General features: G+C 41.3%; 4 protein-coding genes across 5 annotated transcripts in view; 2 read left to right on the top strand and 2 right to left on the bottom strand.

Moving 5' to 3' along the window:
* The window catches only part of LOC108899822 (proton myo-inositol cotransporter), a 55716-nt gene extending 52227 nt beyond the window's left edge, over positions 1 to 3489 (top strand). For both annotated transcript variants that reach the window (XM_018700488.2, XM_018700487.2), the window contains one exon: positions 196 to 3489. In XM_018700488.2, coding sequence (XP_018556004.1) covers positions 196 to 422 — 227 coding nt within the window. In that variant the 3' untranslated portion in view covers positions 423 to 3489. The remainder of the gene's footprint in view (positions 1 to 195) is intronic.
* LOC127139017 (uncharacterized) lies at positions 2883 to 5897 on the bottom strand. The gene is made up of 8 exons (XM_051077605.1): positions 5813 to 5897; positions 5565 to 5717; positions 5410 to 5482; positions 5253 to 5304; positions 4977 to 5004; positions 4775 to 4869; positions 3898 to 4579; positions 2883 to 3816 (listed from the first exon to the last, which is right to left on the bottom strand). Exons 2-8 carry the CDS (start codon positions 5656 to 5658, stop codon positions 3620 to 3622), a joined length of 1221 nt encoding a protein of 406 aa, XP_050933562.1. The 5' UTR covers positions 5659 to 5717; positions 5813 to 5897; the 3' UTR covers positions 2883 to 3619.
* LOC108899823 (uncharacterized protein C12orf40) lies at positions 5657 to 7923 on the bottom strand. The gene is made up of 8 exons (XM_018700491.2): positions 7520 to 7923; positions 7380 to 7419; positions 7146 to 7293; positions 6666 to 6795; positions 6520 to 6577; positions 6278 to 6389; positions 6080 to 6183; positions 5657 to 5940 (listed from the first exon to the last, which is right to left on the bottom strand). Exons 1-8 carry the CDS (start codon positions 7540 to 7542, stop codon positions 5809 to 5811), a joined length of 747 nt encoding a protein of 248 aa, XP_018556007.1. The 5' UTR covers positions 7543 to 7923; the 3' UTR covers positions 5657 to 5808.
* Positions 7924 to 8119: 196 nt separating this feature from the next.
* On the top strand, positions 8120 to 23746 carry LOC108899821 (ATP-binding cassette sub-family D member 2). Its single transcript, XM_018700486.2, has 10 exons — positions 8120 to 9238; positions 10070 to 10250; positions 10726 to 10847; positions 14059 to 14221; positions 14960 to 15054; positions 16250 to 16395; positions 17583 to 17728; positions 18737 to 18821; positions 18987 to 19112; positions 19216 to 23746. Exons 1-10 carry the CDS (start codon positions 8294 to 8296, stop codon positions 19418 to 19420), a joined length of 2214 nt encoding a protein of 737 aa, XP_018556002.1. The 5' UTR covers positions 8120 to 8293; the 3' UTR covers positions 19421 to 23746.
* Positions 23747 to 23950: the final 204 nt, after the last annotated feature.

The raw sequence follows: 23950 nt of genomic DNA, 5'->3' as shown, positions 1-23950 counted from the left end.
AGCACGCACACATCCACATAGAGGATTGTGGGCAGTCAGCATGTAATATCAGCTGCCCTCAGGATCTCCTGTCACCATCTCAGTTTCTTTCTCTCTGTCTTAGAAAAAGCTCTCGAAGGCTGTTGCAGTGTGTTTCTTGTGTTAGTGGGTGGCCGTCCTTACTGACAAGTGTGTTCTTTTGTTTCATCCTCCCAGGTGCTTTCTTCCTCTACTCCAGCATGGCCTTGCTAGGTTTCATCTTCACGTATGGCTGTCTGCCAGAGACTAAAGCCCGGCGTCTGGAGGAGATCGAGGCGCTGTTCGAAAACCAGCTTTGTTCCTGCGGCGCCTCTGATTCGGACGAAGGGCGGCAGGTCGAGTACATTCGAGTCAAAGGTTCAAACTACCATCTATCGGACAACGACGCATCTGACGTGGACTAGGGAGTTTCGTTAACTTGGCGATTAATGAAATATGCGAGTCTGGGTCTGTAATATTTATATTTTTGTGGGTGGACAGAGGAGTCACTGATGAAGTTCAAAATAAGAGTTTAATAAAAAGGCCTTTTGCTTGTATTAGTAACGTGAGTTCACTTTCAAATCAGTCAATTCAGGAATCCAAAAATCAATGAAATACTTTAGTTTGAGTATGAATGTTTTGTTGTCAACATAATCTCTGAGTTGAGGGTGAACTGACACTAAATCTGGAGTCAAACTTGCTTTAGTCGACAGCTGATTTCTCAACCATGCATGTGGAAAAGGCTTAAACATTCACATAGATTCAACATGAATTCATAGAGGTCCGACGTCTATTTTACGGACACTTTGGGCAGGAAACATGACTGTTGAACACACACTGAAAATACAAACTATAAGGGATGGTGTTCTTTACAAAAGGGGAAGGAAAATGTCCCTAATATTTTGTATATTCACTGAGTAAATATCAATTATTATTTATATATGATGTTGTCCGTACAGTATAAAGAGTGACATGACACAGTCATCCTGCAGCATCATGTCAGAATTTGTTTGCATTGAAAACGGTACAGTCAGTGTGGTGTTGGAAACGAGGTTTGTGTGTCCACAAAATTTCCAGCTGTAACTTACCGGTGATCTACAGTACCATTATGCCTTTCTACATGAAACACATCTCAGTTAAATGTTGTTTAAGCTTGTAGCGTTGCACATTAATGTCAGTTCCTTGTGATGACAGTCGTAGTTTGTGTTTCATATTTTCATGAAAAGCAAACACCTACAGAGCCCAGGAGGGGGCATAGAGGAATACGAAAAAAAAGATGCACTTTTGAAATATCTCAAGAAACTTTCTCGAGATCTCACAAAAGTTTCTTGAGATCTTGCAAAAGCTTCTGGGGATCTTGCATATTTTTTCTTCAACCTTCAGATTTATTTATTTTCCTCTCTGCCCCCTCCCCGACTCCGTGAACACCAGAGATGTACAGTATATTGTTTAAATTTAGCAAACTTGTATTGTCAGTGGGTGCCTAAACAAACCACTTACCACTGCAGTAGCACTGAAATGAATCTAAGTTCTGTTGCCATTGTTTATTTATTTATTTATTTATGTATTTAAATAAGATTTTTCCAATGCCATTTTTAACATAATACTAGAGTTTAATGTCACTCTGTCATTCCAAAATCTACACTATGAACCAATGTTAGAAACCTGCGTGTCATGAACTATAGCTGGTTGTTATTGCTGGGTATGTTGTACATTTAATATCCAGCAAAGATGACCGGCCTATTCTATCTGTAGTGGTAAAGTAAAACCTTAGTTTTATGATTGAGATTTCAAGTATTTCATTCTATCTAAACATGATAATATTAGTGCCTGTGTATTGTGAAGGTGCCTAACGGCCATTTTTCAGTCACATTCCCTAAGTGGACATGTATGTACTACGTCATATTATGATAACTACTAAGCCGACATAGCTTTTTTTTTCATTTGACATGTACATATTTGCATTTCACCTGTGATGGAATATTATTTTTTTACTGTCATTTCATGTATTTAGATTTTTGTCTTCCTCCATAGCCTTATGTACAAATAGCAGAGCATATCATTTATGTGGTTCTCGTGTCAAAAGTCGAGGAGTAGGATTTAGTGTAATTTGCCAGTGTTGTTTTGTAAAGTAAAACTGTGTGAGGTTACACCTTGTTAGTCAAATACGCATAAGTTTCAGTGTATCAAAACTGTCTGAAAGCTTACAGCGGAGTTAACTTTATGTAACAAAACAAAACCGGTGAATAAGGATCAGTTAATGTGATTTAATTCCACTTTTAATAAACTTTTCAAATAAGAAGTTGTTTATCAAATGCTCTGGCACAATGTAGTGATATTTTAAGTGACCCTTAGAAAGTGAGTGGTATTTTCAAGGTGTCACATTCACACATGGATGCCAATAGAGGTTGTAGATCACTTTAAAAGGAACCAGTCCCAGGCATTAGCACCTTCACATGAAAACCCTATAACTGTCCTTCAAACGTAAACAGATTTCCCCAAAAAACAGCTTTACAGGACCATTATTTACAAATCATTATGGTTTACATTTGCTGGTCAGTTTCCAAAGCATGCTGACATTTTTGACCACCCTGCAAGGTGTCGCTCATTTCAATTCATTTCAGTAAGCAACGAGAAACAACTTGCACAGACTTTAGACTGGCTTGAAATTGGCAGAAAAGTGAACATTTAAAACAACACAGCCTCCGCACAAAAACTGTAAAGGCTTGTCGCATGGTTTTGAAAATGATCAGCAATACTGTAAACTACCTGTGATTTGGCTAAAACATGCAAAATATCTAGTGAATATATCTAGTGAATGGTCCTTTAAAAGGAACCCCAACAGCTTATATAATTGCTGGTAATAAGTAATGATGAGAAACAACCTGCATTTTCTGTTTATTCAGAAAAAATGACTGGCCTCTGAGTTTTTCTACCTTCTAAAATTGGCTTATCAACCTAAAAAAGTGAGGAAAAGTAACCACGCAGGGTAAGGTATTGTTTTAACTTCATTCGGTCCAGGATGAGGTGTCTTAAAACTACACAAACTAGTTTTGTACTCAGAGTATTACTACAACACACACAGACGCAGCCGTCCGTAACACAGAGTGTGTAATGAAAACTTGTGTCGACCAAATATCTTAACGTGAGGCTGCACTTCATCAAAGATGATAAGGATCATGTGATGTCCGGCCCTAGAAGTGAAATCGTGTTAACACTGTCCTATATAACAGCGGGGACGGTTAAATGTATATTTATGGTGAAATGGTTGCAGTTTTTTTCTATGTGAACCAACTACATGTGTTTCTACAGTTTACGAGGAACTACAAAAATACTAATTTAACAAAAAAGAGTGCTGTATAGTTTATTTGATTCTTGTTCAAGCTGTAAATGTTTTGCTAGAGTTTATATTCTATAAAAAATAAATATCTTCATGAAATCTTAACACTTGAATATGTATATGGGGAAAGAAATAAACTTCAATCAGCGTAACGTTCCCTGTGTCTCTATTAACACCTATAATAACAAACACTAAACATTTTATGTGGTTTTTGTGCTTAAACTTAAACATGCACAGAACAGGCATGTTTTTTATTTCCTCCCTCCCACAGTCCATCCATCCTTACCATCCCTCCTTCCCCCTCTGCTTGAGCAGGAGCAAAATGTCAGCTATTTCCTGAAGTGTTTCAGCCTCTTCTGAGAGTCTGTTAACTCTGGTGGCAGATGTGACCTCCTCCCTCACCTCCTCAGAGTATCCTTTCATCAGTGGGCCGTTCTCTTGTTGCCCTCTCTCATCTCTGCCCTCTCCATTCTCCTTACCTAAATGCAGAAACAAAAGGATTTAATTTCCTACTTAAGTTTCTCAGCGCACACATGAAGTGACACTCCGTCTCGTTATACCTCTGCCATCAGTCAGTGCATCTAGAAAGCAGTTTATGGATCTCTGTGGGAACACTTTGCTGTCACCGCCGTCAGCATTGAGTTTGTTCATGATGCTGCTGCCTGACAGGGAACCAGCTTTGGATTTCATCTTGCCCCAGGGCGTATTCTTCCCTCCGCTCCCTGAGCTGCCCGATGAAACTGTGTGTGTGTTTGGCTCTGTAGCGGTATCCGTCTGCCTCCCTGTGGCTGCGTGTTGTACTGACATGTCGACAGGTGGCAGGTACAAGCTGTTCTCAGGGACCTTGGATACTCTGTCTGCAACAAACCTGCACTGAGTGGAGGCGTCATGTGTCTCAGCTGCCGGGATTTCCACAGTTTGAGTTCCCGCGTCTCGGGTTTCACCGGATGCTTTTTTGCATTTGCAAAGATCTGGGCTCTGAGTTTGAGCCAGAGGATGAGGAGATGCAAACTGAGCCGTGCTGCTTCCTGTCTGTTGGCCTAAGGCTTTGTCTGGGCAAGCCGCAGACTCCATAACTCTCTGATCAACTCTGAGGTTCATTTGGGGTTTTATGAGCGGGGTGAGAGGCCTGGGACATTCTGGTTTCTCCTGTGAGACCAGGTTTGGAGCATCTGCACAACAGGATTGTTCCATATATGAAGAAGAAGAAGCCTGTAGACACGGCTGGCAGAAGTCTTCATCCTGAGATACAGTTAGAAAAGGAAAACAACAGTGTTGATTTTAAGTGTTAACTACTGCTGATGGGTGTTGATTAGATCACTGTTGTATTGTTCCATTAAAAACAAGAGATACAGAAATTTAAATTAAACTTTACTGTGGCTTGAACAGGTTACAAACTTCTACTTGGACAAATCCTCCCAGTGTAACTTAACTTACATCATTTGAGTCTGAACTGAGGTAACCTTCTCTACAAGAGTAACTTGGCGAGTATCCACAACCACTCATGGGTCCTGTGCTGTGTCCAGGGCATGCTGTGGGATTATAAAAAAGGCATCTATTCATTTTATTTTCTTTTTCTTCCTCCAGCATTCACACAATGAATGGGGAACTTAGTTTGGAGATGCTGAGAGAAACTTACAGAAGTTGATGTCACTGCAGTTGAAGAGCTGAGAAGGAAACAGAACAGGCATGTAAAAATGCAACTGTCTACATTAGATGTACAACATACTATGGAAGTCCTGAGAGGCAGAATTTATTTATTATTATTTATTTATTTATTTTTATTTTTTATTTATTATTTATTTTCTTAATGATCTACTTTGCCCTGATTTTTATTGTCTTATTTCAGTTAGTTCCATGGCGATTACAAACACAACCACTAGATGGCAGTAAAAGGCCAATTTAACACACTCACATGTGGGAGAGAGCTTTCCTCCATTTCCACGCTCTGTGAGCCAGGAACAGTTCTGACAGTAAAGATTAAGAAAGAAAACCCAACATAAGAACAACTTGAAAGCATAATACATATAGATAAGAATAAAAATTTGCTTATATGAGGTATAAACACTTACTGTGGTGCTGAAGATTGGACTGGTGTTCCATCTTTGAGATATATCTTTGATTTTGCACTCCCAAAATGAGAAGCTGAAATCAAATTTAATGTTAACCTGAAACAAAAAAGATTCCTTGTACTTGTTTAAAAGTTTCAAATGGTGACAGTATTTACCTTCTCTTTCATATTCCTCATTACTGAAGCCCCTGAAGACCTCCTCCTCAAACCGCTGCCCAGTTTCTGACTGGTTAAGCATGAAGTCCAACATGGGCTCCTTGTCCTGTGGTTGAACTGAGAGAGAAGCCGACCTCTCCTCCCTCTGTTTTACTGCGATAACACACATGTGCTTCAAGTGGTTAGAAAACTGACAAGTTATTTCAAGGATAGCAAATAATCCATCTACATCCTAGTGGTGGTCTCACACTGGTTCTGGATTTCCAAACAGGACTTGGGCTGCTGTGGGTGTCTCCAGTTGGTAGAAGGGTGGGTTTGATCCACACGACCAGGGTGTACTGTCTGTCATACCTCTGGGCTGGGAGAATGGCTGAAACTATCAAAATAGCATTTCTGACACATCTACAGACACAGAGAAACAGATCTATCCATCTCCAACCACCTCTAACTGTTAGAGGTATAATGTTATATAAATGTAAGAAAATCCTTGAAATATTTTATTTTATTTTCATTACCTTGATCTGCTCCAGTCCTGAGGTGTCCCAGGGTGGAGGTGAGCAGTGGGGAGGTAGCTCCATCTGGCCTCTCTGCTGGAGATTCAGCTTCAGGGGGAATAATCCTGGGGGAGAGCAGTTTGATTCAGCCAACAACTGACATGACATTATGTTTCCATGCAAGTCTGATCTATAAAATACTCAACAGCACCACCTCACCTTTGCTTGAGGTTGACGATGTCGAGGAGAAGGGGCTGAGGGGGTCGGCCAAGGGCGGCAGGTAGTCAGACGCACTGTTGTCTGAGAAGGCCGACTCCAGCACTGGTGACAACTTGTGGTGCAAAAAAAACAACAAACAAAAAAAGAAAAAGAGTGACTTTTTAGCCAAAGGATCCTAACTTCTGTTCATGTGAACCACTTGTTATAAGAGATAAAATATGAATAAGTGGAAAGTAACTAACTTGATGATACTTGAACGCTTGTGGAATAACATTCCTTCCCTTTCTTGTTTCTTGAACACTATACATTGACATAGAATAAATACAGTGTGAGAAATATTCTGGTGTTGACAGTAGATGCTTTTGAACAACCCGTACTCCAGCTGTACCTGTACTGAGGCTGGCTCTCAACAAAACTCAGCTGTGATGGAGAACAGGGGCTCATTGGGAGTACCAGGGGCTTATTTTGCTTAGTGGATCGCCTTTTCCCGCTGCCGAGGATTCCTACTTTAGGAGGATCTGAAACACAAAACACTTTTTACTGCTAATATTTGTCACAATCAGGCGTTAATGAAGGTGCACAGTGTTAGAGACAAGTCTGTGATCGTATACTGGAGCATTCATGTATGCAAAACAGTGTTATCTGATGTTTTACTATTTATAAAATTCTTTATTTCCATGTACTGTAACTTCTGTGTCTGATATCTCACTGCATAACACACCGTAAATATGTGTTATCACTTGCATTTTATGTAAAATTCTTGATTCTTGGAATTCTTTATCCCCCTGAACTGATGCTTCTTTTGAAAGTTTTTTTCTTATATCTGCTGACATGCAATGCATTTCCTGCACAAGCTGTTACTTCTCACCTTTAATTTCTTTCTTAGAAGCAATCTGGTTGACAATAAACAAAGTCACTAGGTCCATACTTCCAGAAGCAGAGCCTCCAGACGATGCTGGTAGTGCTATACCCAGGTTTTTCAGTTTCTGTTGCAATTTCCTCTTTTCAAAGAACTCCTGGGAGAAAATAGCAAACTTTTAATATTCAGGTGGACACATAAAAGGAAAACTAAAAATTACGGAAAATATTAGTTGGCTGTTACCCTCTGCTTTTTGGCGTCATTCTTCATTACTAACCGGTTCCTGCAAAGAGTCGTTACAGCGTTAACTTAGCTCAGCTTTCCTAACGTTTATAAGCTATAATTAGCACGATAGTTAAGCAAAACATTCCCATCGTTCTTACCTTGAGCCCCCAACCCAATTCATTTTCAACGGCTATAATTATCAGAGAAGCAATAAAACGTCAGTGAGGTAAGTGATAAATAATATTTTTATGAAAATTCAGAGTAAAGTCAATATTTTTGTTGGGTAGCTAACTTTAGCTAAAGCTGTTGCTTTAAATATGTAAAGATGCGCGAGGGACAGCCGCTGTCCTTCCACGCGCCACTCAGAAATAACGTGTATTAATGTTTGATTAATGTAACTTCCACTGTATCTTTCTGGAAACCAGAAATGTATGTATCGTTTTTAACTTCTTTTTTCCGAAAACGAAATTGTAAGGACACCGTGTAAATGTACAGTAGACACAGCAGAGATAAATTTATTTACGTCCATCGCGTAACCAATCATGTTTTGCTGGGGGCGCGACCAATGAAAAATGCCGCTGTCAAAGCGTAGGACGGAAATAAGTTAACGTCAAGATACCGGAAACAATTACAGGAAGTTAGGAGAATAGTTTAAAAAAAAAAACCACGGTCTTAACATTTCCTCGTCGAAAAGGGGAAGATGGCCTTGGCCTTTTATTTTGAAAGCTTTAACAGGAAGTGCAGTTGGTGTTGTTTGATCTACTTGACGCTGGTACAGAAAGGAGCAGAATGTAGCGGTACATGTATCGGGCTCGTTTCACATCAATCCAGCCATCAGAAGTCCTTCTCTCTTTTTATGTCGACGGGGTGAATCCGGTTTGGGGGATGGGTGTTTTAAAGATCGTTAGCAGAGACGTCTAACGTTTGAAAACATGTCCAACATCCTCGATGCGGCGTCCAAAGTAAGATGGGACCGCACGGCTGCGGCGAAGCGAGCCGTGTTTCTTGCGGCTGCTGCTTACGGTGTCAAAACATTGTACCCCATCATCTGCAGGCAGCTCAGCAAAAAGAAGGATCCCAGGAATAATCGCCGGGTTTCGAAGGCGGAGAATGGCTCCACTTATTCGGGGAAAACGCAGGCAGATGCTGTGGGTCTCAGGAAGGCATCCCCCGGTGTGAATGCACAATTTTTCAAGCAGATCCTCGAACTTGGTAAAATCCTCTTCCCAAAGCTCGTATCCAAAGAGCTCGGTTTGCTCTCCTTGCACTCGGTGGCGCTGATATCCAGGACGTTTCTGTCTATATACGTGGCGAGCTTGGACGGCAAGATTGTCAAAACGATCGTGGAAAAGAAACCCAAGAGCTTCATCATCCAGCTGATCAAATGGCTCCTCATTGCCATCCCGGCCACGTTCGTCAACAGCGCCATCCGGTACCTGGAGTGCAAACTGGCTCTGGCCTTCCGCACCCGCCTTGTGAACCATGCCTACCGGACCTACTTCACGGATCAGACCTACTACAAAGTCAGCAACATGGACGGGAGACTTGCCAACCCGGACCAGTCTCTCACCGAGGACGTGATGATGTTTTCCCAGTCGGTGGCTCATCTCTACTCTAACCTCACCAAGCCCATACTGGATGTGATGCTGACCTCCTACACGCTGATCCAGACCGCCAGGTCTAGGGGGGCCAACGCCACCGGGCCGACCCTGCTGGCCGGGCTGGTGGTCTTTGCAACAGCGAAGGTCCTACGCGCCTGCTCGCCCAGGTTTGGTAAACTGGTGGCCGAGGAGGCTCACAGGAAGGGCTACCTGCGCTATGTGCACTCCAGGATCATTGCAAATGCGGAGGAGATCGCTTTCTACAGAGGACATAAGGTATGCACGACTGGATGTTGTTATTGTAGCTGTCATGCAGTGGCAGTATAAGCCGGGATGAACTATCATTTCCAGCTGTGATCAATATAAAATACAGCATTAGATCACCATGTGCTGTTATGGTTTCTCAGTCAGTCTACACAGAGGGTCATGGGGCAAACATTTGCCTCCAAGTTCCCACCCTGTAAAAACTACAACCTATATTCTCTGGCACAAATAATAAGTAGGTGTTGTTTAGGCCTTAGAAACTAAAATCATCAGCATTTAAAGTAAAAATTGAAATTATGAGCCAGTATCTTATTTCAGTGACAGTGAGGGAGTCCTGTATCTGTGATTCATTAAGAAAAGGGAAAGTTAGTACTGGAGCACTGCCTTAGTTTGTGGGACTATGATGAAACACAAAACTTTATTTAGGAAAAAGCACAATGTGAGAACAGTTTAAACTAAAACAGTGAAGGTGTAAGAATTCAGTTTTGACACAGCATCAGGACCTGAGCTGATCTTGCTCTTAGTGGTGCAAATCCCTGATTACCAAAAAGGAACTCATGCAGTAAACCTGGAGCTTTTGGGATCCCGTGAGGTCTCAGGTTCTGGGGCAGTCGACCACTTTGCTTGGTTGGTATTCCAGTGTTGGGTTAACTGTATCAGAGTGATTTAACCCTCATGTTATTTTGTTTAGACTCTGTCCCAACCGTGGCACTTATACATGCAAAATCAATCAATACAGGTTCAGGCTTATGTTCATTTAATAGTCACATGCTACACAATGTTTACAAAAAATGCTTTAAGTCAGTGTTCTGCTATAAACTGTAACTGTGATTGTTCTGTCAGGTGGAGATGCGTCAGCTGCAGAAGTGCTACCGGGCCCTGGCGGACCAGATGAACCTGATCCTGTCCAAGCGTCTCTGGTACATCATGATCGAGCAGTTCCTCATGAAGTACGTGTGGAGCGGCAGCGGGCTCGTCATGGTGGCGGTGCCCATCATCACGGCCACGGGCTTTGCAGACAACGGTAATAAAGAGGCAGTACAGGCAAAAAAGCAAACAACATTTAAATCACAGATCCTCCTGATAGTATGTTGTTCCTAGTGGTGTTAGCTCATCTCACACAAGGGTCATTAGCATCTCCAAACCCAACCAGCTACTGCTTCCTCCTCAAGCAGGAGCTGATTAGCATGTGTGAAACAGTAACTGCCTCCCACACCTCCCTGATGACATCTCAGCAGCATCAAAATAAAGCTATAACTGAGTCCCTTTGTTTGCTGTTCCAGTGTCACTACCGCTATTTAAAGACCTCATTTCCATGGTATTCTGACGCTCGCAGGCACAAGTGTGGGAACATAGTTTCAATAGGCTCACATGGGGAAGACTCAGACTTTCATTTACAGTTAACTACAGAGCTCAAGTTTTTCTGCTTAAATAAACACATCTGTAGTTTTACAAACCACTCATTGTCACTCTCTTTCTCCCTCTTTCTCATCTTCCAGAAACAGCAGATGGTCATACGCAGGTGATGGTGAGCGAGAGGACGGAGGCTTTCACCACTGCCCGGAACCTGTTGGCCTCAGGAGCCGACGCCATTGAGAGGATCATGTCCTCATACAAAGAGGTGAGGAAGCCGCACAATCTATCTGTCTCTGCTTTAAAGGTTTTTCTTACCCTGTTTTCTAGTAAAGATTTAAAGTTTTTACAGGAAGTACTAAAATAAAAGTAAAAAGTAAATATCAGGGGAGCTGCCAGACATGGAAAAAAGGCCACTTCACAGCTTCATAGAAATGAAAATAGATTGTGGATCAGTGCTCCAATTTACTGATCAAGGGCTAAACAAGGCCACAGGAAGAGCTACATTTCCACCACCACAACACATATGTAATATAATGATCTCAGATATGCACAAGATAGACAGATGTATAAGCATGAGAGGTTGGGTCATTTCACTGGCCAGAAACAGATGGATGAATGCAGAGACAGAATGATTGACATACTGTACATCCTTCATTCTTCCCCTGATGTGAGACTCACTGTTTATGAACAGGAATGTATTTCGAGTCCAGAACTGAAAAAAAAGCAAAGAAAGCAAAAGCGAGTGAATGAAAGGCCTTGTTCACCGAGGGCCAAATCCCTGATCTCTCGTTGCATTTTAATCCAAAAAAAAAACCCAGACCCATTCATGCATTCTCTCTCTCTCTCTCTGGCTGCATTTTGAGGTCCATAAGAGGATTTGGCTGCAGCACATTTGTGGTGAAGCTGTATTGCAGTGCAGCTGGTTTGTACTTGTCTACTTCTGATCAAATGCCCATTCCTGTGTTTTGGCTTTTTTTTCAGGCCATCCTGTAATTTGCTTAGCCTTTCAGGTGAACTTGCATAGCATGTCTGTCTGAGTGTGACAGTTTTAGTAGTCTGCATTTGTGGTGAGGGGAGGAATTGAAACTCTTCTAAAAGGCATAGCGGGTGGCAGTCTGCTTCCTTTACTGTGAGTCACCTTCTCATTGTACCACTTTCCTCACACCAGAATAGGAACAAGCAGGGCCAAACACACACAAACTCAAGTCTGCAGAAACACAGAAAAGCTTTAACTGCTGTCACATGTCAATATGTCATTTCATCGCAACTATCTGGTGCAAAACATGTCCCCTTAAGATGTGAGTTTTAGCTTGCATGCAGCTCTGCCCTGAGTGTGTGTCGGGCACGGTGAGCGGTGGCAAGCCCCTGCATGCAAGGCTGAAAGATGTGCAAGTGTGTCTGCAATTTAATAGGCAGCAGGGATGGAGCACATTCCTGAGGCAGTGTGCCCTGCTCACGCCTCCAAACACTCTGCCTATCTAATATGACAGTGTGCAGAGTGTGTATTTGTTTGTGTGTGTGTGTGTGTGTGTGTGTGTGTGTGTGTGTGTGTGTGAGTGTGAATGTGTGTGTGTGAGTGGTCAGATGACATGTCCCAGCTCGTGTTAGTTTGTTATTCATCTTGTGGATTCTGGCTGTAGATTGTTTTTCCCTTTTGTTCTTCACAGGCCTGTTCTAGAGATGAGCCCTGTCTGTGCTGTCTTTTTTTCTTCTTTTTTACAGCTTTAATAGGCAGCAGTTCCTCTAGATTGAATCTACTGCCTTTCATGTCACTATAGGTCAGCCAGCAGTGAATCCTGGTGTTGTGTGTGTGTGTGTGTGTGTGTGTGTGTGTGTGTGTGTGTGAGCTCCTTCTCTCAGGGCTTAGCCTGGCTGTGAATAATCCTCCATCTGTTGATCTTTCAGCCCACACTTCTGCATCTCTTCCTCTCTCTGTCTCATAATAGTGTGTGCTTAGACACTTTTTGAGCAAATGAGGAAGGACTATTGTCAGATGTAGCAGCCCGAATTGTCATGACTATCATACACGCACTCACTCATGAGAAGACGAACCACAGCAGTGTTCACTTGGTCAGTGCCTATATTTGCTTCTTTTTGAACCCCTAAGGATCGTAAAGACTATTATTTTTAATGGTGTTGCGACTCATTATTAACCGCCTTGCTTCAATTACACATCAAGTGGTACACACAGTGTTCAAAGACAAAAACTGAACATACTGTACCTGCACATAATTGCACTAAATGTTAAATAAACTTTAAACCATAATTTCCCTCATCAGAAATGTCTAACAACACCAAAATGCATGCCATGTGCCACTTTTCATATTGTTAAGTCATTATTTCTGCATGATAACATATTTTTCCACTTAGATGTTTTGTTGGCTTAAGCTCACATCATCACCACATGAGGTAGCCTCACTTAATATGTGAGTAAAACTGCCGAGCAAACTACAGTACTGATAAGTAATAATCTTAACATCAGACTATTGGCTTTATGTCTTCACCTTTCACACAAGGAACACAGTTGTCCCTGTCCCTCCATCTTTAGACACATCTCATTTGTGGTTTGCTCTCTTCCTCCTTTGAACCAGTCACATCTCTCTAGGCCCACATGGTGTCCGTGAATTCCAAGAAATGGTGTTTGCTGTTTAATACAATCAAGCTGTGTCAACAGCCTGCATTGCCTCGCTGCAGGGTGTAGCACCAAAACCAAAGCAAGAGGGTGATTTTTCTAGTTTTTGTTGCTTCTTTCCTTATGAGTTTCATTATATTTTAATGCAGAACACCCTCCACTTGCTCATAAAGATATTTGTTTTGCTCTTTCAGTGTATTTTTGTGTTTATCTTGTGTTAACATATTTTTGTTTCTGTTAAAATGATTACAATGATTATTATTATTATTATTATTATTGTACATGTATTTGTTCATATTTTTCTAATATTATTTAGGTAGTTTTTGATATGCTCTTTCATTGATTCTGTCTCCCAGAAGCCATTACATGTAAGGTACAGCAGTTTTTCGCATCTGTGTGTGGATGTGAATGTGTGTGCTCATTTTACATACTGTAAACAAAAACAGACAACTGATGCAGGAAATTATTCTTTTACTTTTAGCTGCTGTTTCAACATATATAAATTACTTATAGCCAATAATTTTAACTTATTTCAACTATCTGACTATGTTATCTGTAGCAAATGTTTAGACCTCTCTGCCTGCTCTTTATGTATGTAGATATGTAGATATATTTTAAAATCACACTTTAATTGCTACAAATCTGCTGACCAATTTCTCCACATAGTCACTGGCAACTGCAGAAGCACCCCTGGTTGAACCCTAACACTCTAACACACACAGATTTATCAGCACATGGCCATGACAGTGACCTATATCACAGTCTGATGTTCTCGTGGGTCACGCTAATCTCCCTCTGACATTTACCAGACAATGACCTTCGACCCCTCTGTGTTTTGGAACAGGTCACAGAGCTGGCAGGCTACACTGCACGAGTCCACAACATGTTAGAGGTGTTCGAGGACGTCCAGAGGGGTGTTTACAAGCGCTCCTCTGTATCAACCACAGCAGGAGCAGAGAAGAAGAGCAAGCCTGAGATGCACATAGATGGACCACTGGAGATAAAGGGTAGGCCTGATTGGCTGTGTGCACACATACACCTCTTTCTGTATTTAACTGAAAGAGAGAAACAGGTAGTTACCAGTCTAATTTGCCAGTCCTATCATCTGCATGCCCCTTGATACTGTTGCTATGTTGGGAAAACCTTTACCACTTCTGCTGTTTGCAGTATGGAGCAAACTGTGGTTAGTTTGCCTCAGTGCACTGTGTTAAATAACCCCAACTCAAGTCAAACAATTGTCAGCATTACATCCAGTGTTTATTGTCAACCACTCCCCCACATTTTTTCACAGATTTGTCTAAAGTAGTCCAAATTAGCACTGAGTTATCAAATGATATGTGAGGTTAAAATACAGCTAAATCTCTGGTGCACCTTTTTTTCTTGGCTTTCTGTCTTCCCACACAAGAAATGGGCAACTTGCATAAGCAGAATAAATTCCTAGATCACCAACAAGGTCAAAGGTTGGATTCATCGCATAAATATCCTTGTGTAAACATCATATGACCCCAGAATGAATTTCCTGTTAGAGAGATAAGAAGAGATAAGTGAAGTGGTAAAGAGGGATTTTTTTTTATCTTTAACCCCATAATTCCTCCTCTGTAGGAATTATCCCATCCATATCCATGCTTATGCCTTGGCTGAGAGAGTCTAATCCTTTATTTCTGCTCTAATACACAGTCACTCTGTGTTTCTGACCCTTCGTGTTCTACCCTCCTATGTTTTTTTTCTCTCTTTTATGTCTCCAGGTGAAGTGATAGATGTGGACAAAGGCATTGTGTGTGAAAATGTACCAATTATCACACCAAATGGGGATGTTGTGGTGTCTTGTTTGAATTTTAAGGTGAGACAGTTGTACTTTATTCTCTTCTGGCCTACTGTATTCTGCCATTTTGCCTCTGTCATGTAGTTTATGTAGCATAGAATGGTCCTTTATTCCAGCACCAAGCTCCACTTTACATTACATATTATATTAACTTATATATTTGCACACACTTGAGTGTTTCAGTCTCTCTCAGAACCTCCCCTCAATTGTCAAACTCTCTGAAGACTTGGTGGTGCTTATTAGCATTTAAGAACAATCCTCTGTGGTCTCATTTGGAGCAAGTTGCATCCTTTGGGTGTCAACGTGTTGCTCGCCTCAGGCGGTAGGCTGCTGCAATGAGAGGATTCTGTGGTGCTTATAATTACATAACAATGCTGAAAAAAGTTACATGTCACTTTCCAAACAATGTTGTCAAATGTTCAAATGTTGTTAGGATAGCACTTCCCCTTCCTGTACACATATAATGCTCTGTGTGTGGTGCATCTCAAATTTCAGAAAGAGGCTGGGGGTCCACTGATCCCAGGGCACTGTTTTTTTGGATGTGGATAATTGAGTTAGCTCTAAATCATTGCTAATAATTTGACAGAAGCCTGGATTTTTCAAAACTTGCTCTAAAATGGATCTAAAACAACAAAAACTGCAGGAGTACACATTGAACCCCTAAAATTATTATTTTAAACTGAGAAATGTCAACATAATAATGCCTTTAGATGAGACCACAAAGAGAAATCGTCATGCGGTTGCTTTGATTATCGCAAGCTGATAAAGAATTAGCACGATGATTTCATGCTAGACTCCTGTGGGAGTATTGCTTTCAAACAGCACTAGCAGCTCATGCTAACAAACCTCTGCACAGACTGCACCAAGCTGGGTCGAGGTCAGTATACCTGAGTGCCACTGCGACATTGAGCTGGTTGCAGAAAAATATGTTTACACTGTGCTTTCACCCACATGTTTAACTCTATACACATACACATCAAAGGTTCAGTGACTGTTTCTGTAGCATACATTAAAGAAACAGTGACCGATCAGTTGGTGAGATCACTGATGAGTTAGCTAAAATAAAGCTAGCTAAAGATAAAACAAGCACCATAAATAATTACTAAAATACTTCTTTATTATTATTCATCATATTTGAACCACCTTCACCTCTTAATGATACTGATAGCCGACTCCATTCCGGGGGGATTAATAAATTGTCTCTCCATTTCAGGTAGAGGAGGGCATGCACCTATTGATCACGGGGCCTAACGGCTGTGGGAAAAGCTCTCTGTTCAGGATCCTCAGCGGCCTGTGGCCTGTGTACGGCGGCCGACTACACAAACCCTCCCCTCAGCATATGTTCTACATCCCTCAGAGGTATACACACACAAAGGCGCTCTCTCACACATCTAATGTTCTGGTTTCTCGCAGCAGTGAGTCGTACAGAAACAACTCCAGGGTTTGATTATTGTACTGGTGAACCCTACTAGTAACTTAATCTATTGTAACAAGACCTGTGTGTGTGGCTGGAGAAGAGAAACCAGAGCACTGGCCACAGTGAAATATTTACCACCCAGACAAGGCTTGAAATGCTTTCAGTTACAACCATTTCATTATGCTTAGATTACAAAAAATGTAGGAGAATGAGGTTTAAAGACGACGAAGTGAAACTGTCTAAGGCTTTTCTGTATCTGCATTGACAGTTTTGCTGGTTGTATTGTAGTCTCTTGACAGTAAGTATCATCAGTGTGCTGTGTTCATAAAGTGTGGATAACACAATCAGCCATGTGTCCCCACAGTGCATCATCTGCTCCAGTGATCTGTGATAACTCTCTTGAATGATTAAGGGCGGCTGGAATCATTCAACTACTACTGACCTCTTAGGAATAAAATGCACCTGATGTGTTATAGACTGATAATATCATGAACTCAGTGTTGTGTAGAGAGCTACAACTAATGATTGTCTTCATTATCAATGAATCTGCAGGTCATTTTCTCAATTAATCGTTTTGCTGTTCTGTCGATTGACTAATCAATTGATTATTTCAGCTCTAGTGTTTATGCAGCAAAGCATATTTTTGAGACTGTCCATTCTGCAGGGATTTTTGTTTGATGATCAGTGAGTCATCCAAAAATTCAAACTGTAGAGAGGTCTGTTGTCCTTAAACTGAACTGAAGTGAACCAACCTTCAGATGTAATGTTACCCAGGGCTGCTCAGAGCTGCAGATTCAGCTGACTCCCTCCTGCAGAGCAGTGAATATTTTATACACTGGCTGAGACAACCATGTGGCAGCTGTAACAGAATCCAATACATCTGATGATCTACAATAGAAACAGCAGAGACATAATGGGTGTCTCTTTCTATTAGTATTTGTTCTCTTAAGTGTTTAAAAAGTGTTACACTCACAGCCTCTTTGTCAGCCTGTTCTTTTCTTCAGTGTCAGGATCACTCAGTGAAATGAAGGGTTAACAAAGGAACACTCAGTGGGTAATGTGTGTGTGTGTGTGTGTGTGTGTGTGTGTGTGTGTGTGTGTGTGTGTGTGTGTGTGTGTGTTTCTCCAGGCCCTACATGTCAGTGGGTTCACTGCGGGACCAGGTGATCTACCCAGACTCTGTGGAGGACATGGCTGCCAGAGGCATGAGTGACAAGGACCTGGAGGCCATCTTGGACATAGTCAACCTCAACCATATTGTCACCAGAGAGGGAGGTAGGCTATGTAATGAAGAAAGCTTTACACAGAAGCTCAGGCATCAACTGAAACCTAACATAAAATCAACTAGACAACTACACAAAATGAGCATCAGGAAATACACAATAAACAATCATCAGAAAATATAAGATACATCTTTTAAGACATTTTTAATATAAGACATATTTTAATTTAATAATACTTATATTAGATCAGACAACAGATTTTGCTGATCTACAAAATCAGCCGTCTTTTAGTGTTACAGGTTAAAAAAAACTGACTCGGATCAAACTGTAACAGCAGTGCAGATTTTGTGGTGTTTTGAGATCAAACAGACAGTTATGTACATGTACCAGCCAGAAGTTTGAACTTGTGCACTTGGGTATTACTTGTATTGCCCAAACTTGAGTCTGTGGCTAATTGGCAGCCACTCTCCTCTCATTGCCAAACAAACAGGCCCATTGTTGAAAACCAACTACTGAACAAAGCTTAGAGCTGCAAGAGGGTTTAATGTATGAATGGCTGCACTGTGAAAATGTTGAGAAAGGTCTTGATCACACACGCAGATGAATCATGCATATGCAGTTGCAAATTAAGACACACATGCAATATTTCTGTTACACAGAACCTAGACTGGTTAAACTTTTAGCTAACATTCGATTTGGTCTTTCAGTGCTGCCCCTCATATGTGATGGCTGCTGGTGATGACAGTTACATAAAAAATGTCTGTTTACATTAAAATTAGTCATTGCATCGTCCAAAGTATATTTTTGTTTATCTCTTTATGTGATGATAAGATGCATCCCAGAGTTCCTACTACCATAAAATAGGTCAATGCACTATAAAGTTTTTGTGACTCATCAGGCTCTAAATCCTGATGCAGACATCTTCATCCTGATATGGATATAACTGGAAAACATGTGCTCTCATTATCTTTTGTCCTAAAATATCACAATTTTTAAACGACATCTTGGCAGCAAGTGCTCTCAAGGTTGCGTAACATCTTTTTTTGTTGTTGTTGTCTAGGCTGGGATGCTGAGCTGGACTGGAAGGATGTGCTGTCAGGGGGCGAGAAGCAGAGGATGGGCATGGCTCGCATGTTTTACCACAAGTAAGGAGAGACCAATTTAGCCTCCGTACACCTGACATATCACAGACCTGGAGCATAAACTGCTAACTTTTTGTGTATGCATGTGATCTGACTACATAACCAGTCTCATTAGTCACCAGCTGGATGGATAGCAATTATTAAAACCATTTCCCCTGTGTATGTCAGGCCTAAATATGCCCTGTTGGATGAGTGCACCAGTGCTGTGAGCATTGACGTGGAGGGAAAGATTTTCCAGGCTGCCAAGGACGCCGACATCTCTCTGCTCTCCATCACGCACAGACCCTCCCTGTGGTAAGACATGGAAATTTACTTGTCACCAGAAGTGAGGTAGTAAGGACACAAGTTATTTTTTTCACTCTCCCGCTTTAAATCCTCCCCCACTCTCCAACTCCAGGAAGTACCACACCCACCTGCTGCAGTTCGATGGCGAAGGAGGCTGGCGCTTCGAGCAGCTGGACACGGCAACACGCCTCTCCCTCACCGAGGAGAAGCAGCGGCTGGAGGCCCAGCTGGCCGGCATTCCCGAGATGCAGCATCGCCTCAATGAGCTCTGCAAGATCCTGGGAGACGACTCTGTCCTCAAAACAGCTGAGGAGTGAGAAAGAGAGAGGCAAGGGAGGGGAGGAGAGGCCCAGAGGGGAAAAGAGCAGAGCAGAAGGAGGGGGGAGGAGAAGAGAGTGTGGGAGACAGAGAGGCAATGAAAGAAAAAGAAATCTGGAGGTGGGGGTTGTTAGTATTTTTTTTTTTTTTTTCAGGCTTGTTTAGATGTTTTTTTCTTTTGCTCTGAGCCTCTTCCGTTGAAGCAGAAAAGCTTTTAATGCTAACTAGTCTCTCAGCTCTCCCTTCTCCTCTCCCACTTCTTTTCATCTTTCCTTTGCCCTGCTCCAGTCTGAGAAGTGGATTGGGGGGGTGGATTCAAAAGTACCCCCCCCCCCCCCCCCCCCCAAGTGACACACAGCGACTCAGTTATATATTTTAAATGTTTGATTTTAGCTTGTATCAACTCTCAAGATCATGTTGCTACAGTTCAAAGTGACAGAACTGATCAATCTAAATTAACTGAGATAATGAATTTGTTTGTTTGTTTTATAGCACTTTACTCTGCTTTTAGAGGGCTGGTTCTGTTTGTCGTGGTAGCTCCCAGTGAAATAAGGTGATAGCTGCATTTTAGCTGGAAAACGTTTTATGTAGAGTCGCTAAACAATGTCCGAAGCAGTATTCCACGCCCTCGTTGGGTTCTGCAGGATCCACATTTGTTTTTACCTCCATAATTTAGCAGTAGGTTTTAGTTTTACTGAACCTAATGTGACCTTGTTTCAAAAAGGTCAAAAGAGACTATTTTTCAAAATGTCACAATATGCCTTTGCTTGGTTTGTGAGCATAGCCGCGGTACAATCCCCTTCTTCATACCTCATCTTAGCCCTTAGGTTATTGCAGACCCCTGAACCACTTTTATATCAGCTCTGTTGTCGGAAAAAGAGACGATCAGAGGTCTGTTATTAGACAAATTAGTGACGCAGGTCTGACTCCACAACTATAGTTTTCTGGTTTGCTGAACAAATACAATGAGCTGAAGAGGCCCTCTTGAGAGGAAGAGGACCAAGCTGGTAGTCTGATCTGTCTGTGAACACTCACACAGACAGTATAATGAATACTGCACATGGGTGAACAGGTAGCCATACAGACAGTGTAACTGTCAGATACATTTATACACTCTGACCACCTGACAGAGCTCTCCCACCCCCACCCTTCTTTGTGTTGACACAAAACACACTCGAGTGTCTGCTGTGTGTCAGACGCCTGCTGGGACTGCGCTAAGTCAGCAGTGCTGCTCATGCTCTGTTTAGGTACACATTATGACATGATGGTGGCGGACAATGAGCTGATACATTATGTCAATCAACAGCTTATGAGGAGACTTCATATAAATTTGGCAAAGATGGAAGAAATACTGGAAGCTGATCATTGTTTAATATCATGAAGTGTATGTTTACATGCACTTAAATAAGGCCTTATTGGGTTACACCTAATTCACGTATATTTCATAATTCAGTAGTAAAAAGCCTAGAGGTCAGGCTTGTTTATAGATTGCAGACTTTGGAGGTGCTTTGGCTCAAAGGCACTTCAGCAGTTTGTTTGCCTCTTGACTAATATTAGTTTTCCAGTTGCTGTCAAAGTTAGATCGTTTTTCCTCCTTTAGCCTCCATGTTTGTTACCAGGAACTCATCAGAAGTTGTGATACTGTGAAGTTAATGATTTGTTACACTGACATCATTTTATTGTCATTAGAAACACTGTGTTTTCATGTGACGGTTCTACGCTGTGGCAGTGGCTGCTTATCTGTTTATAGGGTACTTTCTTTGCGTGGTTCAGACCTGTGTACACACTCAGTGTCCTGCACAGAACAGCTGAGGAACAGTTAATTAGTTAAATGGATAGGAGATCATTGTGCCATTCATTTATAGTCTTCAGATTTCACTATAGACACATGGAGTTTTATATGTAGTTTCATTTATCAACCAAGTGGTATCAGTACATTTAACAGCAGAGACTGTGTGACACTAAAAATCTTTCTTAGTTCACCTTTAATTTAACATTTCCTCTGTAAAAATTTGTGTTGGACTACATTAGAAACACAACTGTAGTGAAATCTGTATGTATTTGTATGATTGGTCCAGATGTTGCACAAACAGGGGAAACACAGGACTTCTTTTATCTTCTTCTCACACTGTACGGCAGACAGGACTCAATCGAGTGACTAGCACAGTGTAATAATATCAAGTCATCTCACTGGTTAACACGCCACTGTTTTTGTTAACGCACACACCAACACCACCATGCCAGTGTTGACTTCCTGACAATCAGTCACATCATCAGCAGAACACAAACAAGGGTACTGCTATAATTCAACACGGCTCGCTGTTATCATTCAGAGAGATGGGTAAATGATGGTAAACTGATTTTAGGTATATAACTGCACCTGCATTATCAGATTTGGTGTGGAATTTACAGTGTATGTCGTTTTGTATGCATGTCAATGTTTAACTACTCCCTCAGGCCTTTTTGTTAGCCTGAGCTCCGGCTGCATCCAAGATGTCTAAAAGTGCCACATCTTTCCTCCATTGAGAATTTAAACCTTTGAAACCTCCTCTTTTGGCTTTTCATGGACAGTTCAGGAAAAAAAGGATTTTAGACCATTTGAATGCAGCCTCAGTCTGCTGCTCAGGATGACGGCTGCTCAGTTACCGAAGGACAAACTTTGATTTTCTGCTCCCCTAAATGTGACTGAAGAAGACAAAATAATTAATGACTGAAAGTCACTGAATTCCTTTGATATCTAAAGGAATGAGAACTTGGTATGCTCTGTGATGGTCTTGTAACGCAAAGAAAAAGTAATTCTGCTTCCATTTGGTACACAAGAGAGCATCATGGGCATTACTGTAGGTCTTTAAAATGGCATGTGCGAACCTTTCAAACAGCAGCATGAACAAGAGTTTCTGACCTGAAACATGTCGTCAGTCAGACTCTGTCGACAGGGTGGCTGCTGAGCCGCTGAATGACACAGAATTTGCACAGCGGCGCTGAAACATGAGGTCAGATAGTGCCTGAAATATGTGGGCATGAATATAGTTTCAGTAATTATGCGTTATTTCATGGTGAAAGGATGGGATAAGAAATGATGAGGTGCCTTACAAAGTGCTGCGGGAAATATTAGGCAAAGAGTGGACTGTGGACTGATAGGACTAAACCCAACACGTCCATTGATAATAATTAAGTCAGGGCTAGCTGCTCTCCAGTGAGTGCAGCAGAAATAAATCTCCTAGGGTGATGAGGTTAGAGACTACTAGGGGTGTTGCGATATTGGTATCGGTGTTGACAATAACTGATATTTTAAAAATGAAATATTGATAACACATATAATATCATAGATTTTTGCTTATCAGTTCATTTGCCTTTACACTATCCATTAAGTGTAACTGTGTAACTTTTGTACACTTTTGTACAGTTGTAGTTACAGACTCAGATTTTCTATAAATATATATTATTATCACTAATTCTTTTGGCCATGATAATTGTGACGGCCCTAGGGATGGCTACTCTACTACATACAGTAAGTTTCTGTGACTTAACATGGCTCCTCATCATTTCTTAAGCCCTTAGGAAACAAGTTCAGGCCTGTTGTGGCCTACTACACTGTATGACCCTGTTATATACAGTAATGACATCCTTACTAACCAAACGTTGACACTGAAACTTTCATTCAGTCATCCCTTTTGTAAGTAAGAAATTGAATGTATCCATCATGTATGATCAAGCAAATCTATAGGTTACGAAGACAATGAATACAAGTGGTCTGGTCATACAAGTCCCTTTTTCTGTTTGACATTTGACTTGAGAATTTTTCAGTTGTGTTACTAGTGCATGTAACATTATTTTGTTAGAGCCATGATATGGTGTTTCAAGTGGGATTTTCTGTGAACTGGGATCATAGGTGAGGAAAACGCTTCTCATTTTGAAATTTCATGTTGTTCCAGTAGTGCAGGACAGTCCAATCAGTATTTAAGGTAAGTATATAAGGTTGAGAGTTTTTGAGATATTGATTAGACTGTCCTGGAGCACAGATACAACATGACAGTGATTCTCCCTCAAGGCCAGGGATTACTACAGTTTGAACTTAATTCATCAATCAAAACTCCAATATAATATAACTATTTTATATTTTGACTTCTTGTAATATTAGCCCAGACCTTCCTTATTGAGATCTCATTGTGCATGTGTAGGAATCTGTATTCTTTAACCATAGAATCAAGGGAGGTACATCAACATTAAGGTCATCTGTTCAAAAATCATGTGCTACGGTCACTTTACATTGAAAGATGAAGATGTATTTTCTTGTAAATAAAACAATACAGCGCAACCTCAAAGAGTGGGTCGTCTTGTGTTAATTTCCCTGTTGTTGCTTCACAATCTCCCTGCAATGCTGAGAAATCAATGTCAATGGTCATTAAGTGGTTTATGTGCTCATACCAGCTCTTCTAATGTAACAGAGAATGTAGTGATTCTGTTCTAATCACGTAGAGGTAAAATGGACACAAAAATAAACCTGACTCAGCAAGCCAAAGGTCATG

The sequence above is a fragment of the Lates calcarifer genome, linkage group LG18, assembly GCF_001640805.2.
Source record: "Lates calcarifer isolate ASB-BC8 linkage group LG18, TLL_Latcal_v3, whole genome shotgun sequence".
Classification (NCBI taxonomy): Eukaryota; Metazoa; Chordata; class Actinopteri; family Centropomidae; genus Lates; species Lates calcarifer.
Note: the sequence above shows the minus strand (reverse complement) of the source record. Positions and strands in the feature narration are given on the sequence as shown.